Below are 7,293 nucleotides of genomic sequence, written 5' to 3' on the forward strand. Positions count from 1 at the left end.
TTCAGCAGCACCGCCGGCCGCTGGTGCTGTCGTCGGAGAGCGACGTCACGACATTTCAGAGCTGGGAGCCCGCGGGACGTTTCGCTGGTAGTTACAGCCAGCGTCGTCAGGCGGCCGCCAGACGCCTGCCGCTCTGCAGCAATGCCGGCCGTGCTGCCAAAGCGGCCGTGAATGGGCAACGTTTTGTTCACGCTCGCAACTTCACCTTTGGGACCGCGTCGGTTGAAGGGAGGTTTTCCACAACACCCGACCCAAAAAATGAGTTGTACGGAACCCGAACCTCGTCGCTCCTTGCGCAGGAGGGTTGCCGGGCGCGGTGTCGCGATTCCCGAACTTCGCAGAAGTTGGAGCGTCGCCCGGGGAGTTCGGGATTTTTCCCCTCGGGCCTGGACGGTTTACCACACCCCCCCCCCGCTCGCGACGCCGGGGGGGGGGGGCGTTGAACCCTCGTGGAAGTAGCCGCCGTTCCGCCGGCGTGGTCAGCACGAAAGTTGGCAACAGGAGGATTCTTGACATTCTTCTCGGCTCGTATATTTTTAAGTGGTCCCCCCCCCCACGCGTACCGACGCTGGAGGCACAGTCTTACTAGCAGCGATGTTGATATCCACACAAAGGGTGTGATTTGTGGTGTCCACTCCCATTGGGCTGCACCGCCCCCCCACTTCCTTCTGGTCCACACCTGCGCTGGGGCCAGAAATTCCACATTCCCGTGTCGTTGGCGAGCGATATGGGGCCACTCATGCTGCTTGAGTGGCCCCATATGGGCTGTGGTTGACTTAAAGCTGACATGTTTTGATATCAGTACTTGTGTATATATAATTATTTACTTACCGACCAGGTGGCTCAGCGTTTGGAGCGAGCAGCGCGCTGTCGGAAGGTTTGTCATTTAAATCCTGGTTTTGGTGTTAAATCAGCCAATCAGCCTTCCAGTATGGATAAAATGAGTACCACTTTGTTGTCAATGAAAACTGCGATTTACAAATTCTCAATTAATGCACGCACTCCACGTGCATTTGCATTCAGAAACGTGTTTCCTCTGCAGCATGGCAGCAAAGCGGAGCGTGCAGCCGCTGCAGCAGCAGCAGTGGCCTCAACGGCTACAACACAGCAAGTGATCTACCTCGGGCATAGTGCGTGCTGCTTCAAGTGGCAGGGTTGCTCAGAGATATTAGGAGTCAGGTCCTCTGCCATTCAGGGGTTGATCATGAACCAGTTATGTGACTAAAATTTGTACCTGGATTCCAAACTTCTGGTCTCCAATTATTTTTTGTTTCAAAAGATGACTGGTTGGCTCAGAAGAATAACACCGAGTGCCTCGTTTCAATTCCAGGGCGGTCTTTAGAAATGAGACCATGTTAAGTGAATTATCGATTTCATTCCTCTTATACCTCTTTTCCACTCGCAAATCCGAGCCGTGCTGGGGCAGGGCCAAGCCAGCACGGCGCGGATCAGGAAGCACAGCTCGCTTTTCCACTGTAAAAACCGGGCCGTGCCACTCACGTCACCACGCACTTCTTCACACCAGGACGCATGCAGATGACGCGGTGTTTGTGTTTTCCAATGACTGACATCGCGTGTGTCTGCAGCCCCGCCAACCAGCACGGCTTTGACCCGAACCAGATTCGGATGGCGTGCGAGGCCAGCATAGCACGGCTCAGTTCCTGCTTGGTGGAAAAAGCCACCCCACACCGTGCCGGAAGCGCGAGCGGAGAAACGGTTTGGCGCGAGAAACCGCGTCGCGCGCGAGAGGCGACGGCGGTCTGAGGTGCGTTGCGGTGCCGCCCTCGCAGGTCATGCTGGAGTGCCTGCTGGACCAGGACCTGGTGTACAACAAGGTGACGCCCACCTTCCACCACTGGCGCATCCACCAGAAGAAGTTCGGCCTCACCTTCCAGAGCCCGGCTGACGCGCGCGCGTTCGACCGCGGCGTTCGCAAGGCCCTGGAGGACCTCAACCTCGGTGCGTGCAATGGAGGGGAGGCCCACCACTCTACCCTGTGCCCCCCGATCCCCCCCCTCCACTGTCCCTGCTTTCTCTGGTCCCCCTGCTCTTTCTCCGCCCCCCCCCCCGCCCCGCTCTGTCTGCCCGTGTACCCGGCGGAGGGCCCTGCCAAAGTTTTTTTTTCGCGGAATTGTTGCTCTCTCATAATTCACGTCCAACGCTTTGCATCCTCGAGGAGACATTCTATGACGCGCCTTGAGACGTGATTGCACGCCGTACAAAATGAAGCAGTTGTTGTTTTGTGCATGCAGGGGCCCCCACGCCACCGGGCACCGTGTCCAGCGAAAGGGATGGTGGCTCCGAGGACGAAGGCTGCAATGTGAGTGTAATTGTTGTTGTTGACATTTTATTATTGTTATTTCGATATGTTTTTTTGTCACTTTTTAATGAACGAGTTTCCGATCAAACGGATCGTTGGTGGCTCCGCGTGCCACCGGCGGCAGTGTCGTCGTAGATTGCGCAGCGTTCGGAGGCGGTTGACCCGGCGACGCTGCCAGCATTGGGGGCCTCGTGTGCCGTGCCCCCCACCCCCCGCCATCGGGCGCTGGGGTTGGGTAACGCTGACCCCACGATTAAACATTCTAGCCAATCGTGCCCCTGTGTGTGTGTCAGATACTTTAACATGGGCCCTACATAACAAATGGAAACGTCGTGTTTGTAGCCAAGGGTTAGGATAGGGACTCATTTATGGTGGTTATTATTATTTAGGGTTTGCACACCGAGCTTGCGGACCACCGGACTTCTAATCCCGACGCGGCAACTGAAACAATGGCACAAGTTACATTTCTTGTTCTCCAAAGTATATATGTACATATATGTTGTGTTTTTATTGCAACTCGCTGTGAGCCCGGTACAATACGGGAACGGAAACAGAAACTCCACGAACAGCGACCCTATTTTGGCATGACAGGATCCTACGGAGGGGGGGAGCTTTTGGGCTCGCTGGCCCACCCAAGTGGAGTCCGTGTGGGGGGAGGTTTCACGAAAGTATTTTATTGAAAGGGAAATGACAAACAAACAAAAACAGGGGGAAGGTTACAGCATGTACGGTCAAATGGGGCTGGGTTCGGGGAACACCAGCGGTGGAGCGTATCGGAGTCGTAACACCAGCGAGCGGGTTGGTGTCCCGCACAGGGGGAGGTGAACGTTACATGTGGAAGAGACGGAAGTGGAGAGGCGATGCTTTGAGGAGCGATGTCGCACAATCGTTTTTTAAATCCCCACCACCATCACCGCCACCTCTTGAGCACCCAGCAGTGGCAATGTTTACAACCACAGTTGGTCGGGTGCGGTGGGCTAAAGTGCGGGCACTACCGCTTCTTTCAAGACATCTGGGCCGTGGAAGAGTACGCCAATCACTCCTCTAGGTGGGGCTCTGCTGATCTCCGTCTAACGGAAGGCCCAGCCGCCAGCGGCGGCATAACCGAGGAATTGCCTGCGATGGGACTTGGAGGTCTGCAGGTTTCTTGGACTCCAAGGCTTGAGGGCAGGTGCTGGGTGGCACGGGGACGCCTCCCCACACAAACCCCCAACGCGAATGTCGCAGAGCTCACGGTCACGGCATCGCCGGCCAGCGTCGGTGTCTCCAACCCGCCGTGGGCTCGCGCGTCAATACCGCGTATTTCGTGGCGTTGAAACCCGTGTCCACTTCGATACGCGCGCGGCTACGTGGCGATCGGTGTCGCTCGCGGCCGTCCGGATGGAGGGGCCGTTCTTCGCACACGGAAGCGCGGCGTTCTCGGTTGCCGTGAAGGCGGTGAGCGGGGGTGGCTTTTTGTTGTTGCTGTTTCGATCGGCTGAAATGCGCTCCGCTGCCGTGACCTCAGATCGTCAGAATGCACGGCGAATGGATTTGGAAGGCACGTTTTCCCCGCTGTTCGCTACTACATCTGGGGATTTCACACCCGCACGTGTCATATCGCATTCTTCTTAAGATACCGCCTGCTGCCTGGAATCAGGCCTTCACTCGCAAGCGGAGAGCAGTGTGAGAAGTTCCTCGTGGTCCAGCTGATCGCAGCCCTCACGTTCGATCCGTTTGTGGCGATTATGCCACCGTGGCGAGATGTTAACGACCTCACCTTGTATGGGTTCGATCCCGCCCCTGACGCCTGCTTTGTATTTGAAGTTGTTCTCCGGTTTTTCCCTCCACATTTAGAAACCACATGCATTTAGATTATTTTAGATGCTATAAATTTCCACATGAGGAGTCACTTGCCTTGAGCTATCATTTATGGCCAGGTCGCTTCTGAAATAGGGCTTCATGCCTCAGTGGGCCTTACCTGGTAAAAAAAAAAATAGTTGCGTTTAAATAGTTAATGCATGGCTCGGAGCACTGAGCGCTCGAGAATTGATCGGCGCACGCAATGACGGTGATGGAGATGAGAACGCCCAGATCGATATTTTGGTGGAGCAAGGAGAAACGATTCTACGAGGCACAAAGAAGTGGGATGACGAGAGAAAGGTAGCGTTGTCGATGGCGAAGGAAGCGGAGCAAGAGAAGACCTGAGATGTTGGAACGCGTCACCAGAACGTCGACACACCACGTCGCGGGAAGAATGCCCGGCAACGTGACGGTTGAACGAGACGGAAAGAGGGGGACACCGAAGAGGACACAGTGAGGTAGTTGGCAAACGAGGATGTGAGAGCGTGCGACGTTGCCGTGGAGATGGCGATGAGCCGTTCCGATTGGCTGGAAACCCGACGTGCGTTCGTGGGAGATGCCCATGACCGTCTCCTGCCACTCCGTCGGTCTGGCATCCCGGCCCTCGTGGTGGCGCTGATGTGGATGCGCGTGCATCCCTGGCGTTTGTCGGGCCCGACTGGTATCGGTGTGGCGCACAGAGGGCCCCGTTCATATCTCGGTAATAGTTCGAAGCTAGCGATGCAAAGCTTCGGGGTTCAACGAGAGCGCAGTGCAGCGCGTCCATCGGCTTCAGTGGCCGGTGCGCTCATCGCCGGCACGTTGGAAAGGAACAGCACCGCAACGCCGTCCATTCACTGCTCGTGCTGGGGGATGGCTCGAGTGGGGTGGGGGTCGCCGGGGGAGCGCTTTGTCAACGCTAAAGTAGTGGTGGCGTTGTGCGCCTCCAAACAGGAAAAGAAAAGCAACGCAATGCACACCAGGGAAGCATAAAAATTGGAGACACATTGACGCGGAAACTAGACGGGCTTGGACTGGATGCGTCTCCGGACGGGGCCGACGGGCGGGCGAACGAGGCTAGCGACGGAACGGCAGAACGTGCCGGGGAAGGGAGCCCGCTCCGGAGATGGAGCGACAGAATCCGAATCTTTGTTTAAATATCCTGAAGAAATACGATGAGCTACAAAGCTCTTTCTCACAGACGTCCAGGAGAGAGGCGGGGTGTGCAGGGTCGCGACACGGACGGTCGTGGCACGGGACCCTGGCGTCGCCAGGAGCCAGAGCGTCGTTCCGCTTTGCCGGTAGCCACGGCACCGCACGGAGACGTGGTCGTACCCCCGGACCCAGGGAGTGGCACAGGCCGAGTGGGGCGGCTACGCGAGCCCAAGCACCACGCCCCCACGCGTCGCTCGGTGCAGCACGGTACAGGGGTGCATCGCCTCCTCTGTGTTATCATCGTGGGGTTGATGGTCCAACACAGGCGTGGGCTTGAGCCAAATATTGTTACGGATGTGACCCAGCCAGGCAGATGATGAAATCGTGAATGATTACATGAATGAATGTGCTGTCATCCCTAACCTTGCAACACATCTCTACCCCCGCCACCCCCCCCACCCCCCTCCGTGCGCGTCTCCGCAGGCGGCGGACAGCGGCACGTCGTGCTCGTCGCACCTGTGCGCGACGGAGCGGCGCGAGCAGATGAGGAGGCAGGCGAGCCTGGCGACGGAGGCGTCCCGCGGGCACTACCACGTCTCGCCGCACGAGGCCTACACGCGCCACTACCCCTCCGACTGCCTGCACCAGGTGAGTGGTGACGGCGCGACGTCAGGGTGGCGGGGTGGCCGGAGCAGCCGGCGGGAGCGCCGATCGCTCCCATCGGTAATCTCGGCGCCGGCTCCGCATCCGCTTTCTCCCCCCGTCTCTACCAACGGTAGCGGTTTCTGTGGTGCGAGGGTCATGGCACCAGACTCGCGGTCCAGAGGTCGTCGGGCTCGATTGCAACCGTCAGCGTGGCGGTTGGAACAACGTGGTGTAAATGTTCACCGCGGTGACATCCATCGGCGGGTCGCGTGTGTTGGGGTAAAGTGCGGGTACTTCAGTCTCTTCCGAGATGTTCCGGTCAGTTTTTGAAGGTTCTCTCGTGGCTCTCTAAAGTTCTCGCAAGTGGAGGCTTGAACAAGCACTTGCAGGGCTGCACCTTTACCTTGGACCATGGTGTTGTCTACAGAAAAATGAGAAAATAAGGGGAACATTCCCTTCTCAGTAGAGACCATCCTGCCTGCTGCCTCTGGGGCCGCACGCAGACAAAGACAAATATCCCCCCTTATAGCCTCAACAGACTGTTGGGGCAAGTGCTGTTAGCATGCACCTACGAAGGCCGGGCACGGCACACGAGGGGTGAGTGACCAGCATCACGCCCGGTCGCCTTTGTCTACCCAGTTGCAATATCTACATATCACTCATTTGAGGCTAGGGGAGGCCCAAAGATGGATCACCGCAATCAGAAAATGTATTTGTCGTGGAGGAATCTGACGGGCATGCGCTCACACACACTTCACATGCCGCGCGTGGTGACCTCACCGACGCACGCCGTTGTTCCCGCACTCACTCACACACGCACACACGTACGCACGCACCCACACATGCACACGCACAAACACATGCATGCACACGCGCACGCATGCTCGCTCGTACGCAGGCGGCGCCGCCTCCGCGCCGCTTCACGCGCCACGTCAGCTTCCTGGACGAGGCGGAGGCGGCACGTGTGGAGCCGCGGCGCGAGGTCTGGTTCAAGGGCTACGAGGACTACCGCTACGCGCTGGCGCTGCGCCGGCAGCTCGAGCACCACCACGACGCCGCCGCCGCCGGCACCGCCGACTCGTACGTGCACTTTGACGACAAGGCCGAGTCCGGCAGCAAGAAGCACGACTACAGCTACCCCTACCTGGAGGGCGGCCCCTACAGCACGGCCAAGGACGGCCTGGTACGCACTGCGAATGGGGCACGGTGTGGGGGCGGCCGTTAAGATAGCGAGGTCGGGAATGAAATCGCCAGCTGGATGATAATAACAGTGGTATTATGTGGAAAAGCCAATAGGCTGAGAGAGAAAAAAAATATTTCCACTTACATTTGTGTTCAACGATTTGGTATGA

General features: G+C 57.7%; 1 protein-coding gene across 1 annotated transcript in view; it reads left to right on the top strand.

Moving 5' to 3' along the window:
- LOC144728965 (sprouty-related, EVH1 domain-containing protein 2-like) overlaps positions 1–7,293 on the top strand; it is a 65,454-nt gene that overhangs the window by 45,019 nt on the left and 13,142 nt on the right. Inside the window, exons 3-6 of the mRNA XM_078608761.1 lie at positions 1,791–1,959; positions 2,253–2,320; positions 5,780–5,944; positions 6,840–7,124. Of these exons, the coding sequence (XP_078464887.1) occupies positions 1,791–1,959; positions 2,253–2,320; positions 5,780–5,944; positions 6,840–7,124 (687 nt within the window). The remainder of the gene's footprint in view (positions 1–1,790; positions 1,960–2,252; positions 2,321–5,779; positions 5,945–6,839; positions 7,125–7,293) is intronic.

This window comes from Lampetra planeri, chromosome 30 (assembly GCF_965212315.1).
Source record: "Lampetra planeri chromosome 30, kcLamPlan1.2.h2, whole genome shotgun sequence".
NCBI classification, from domain to species: Eukaryota; Metazoa; Chordata; class Hyperoartia; order Petromyzontiformes; family Petromyzontidae; genus Lampetra; species Lampetra planeri.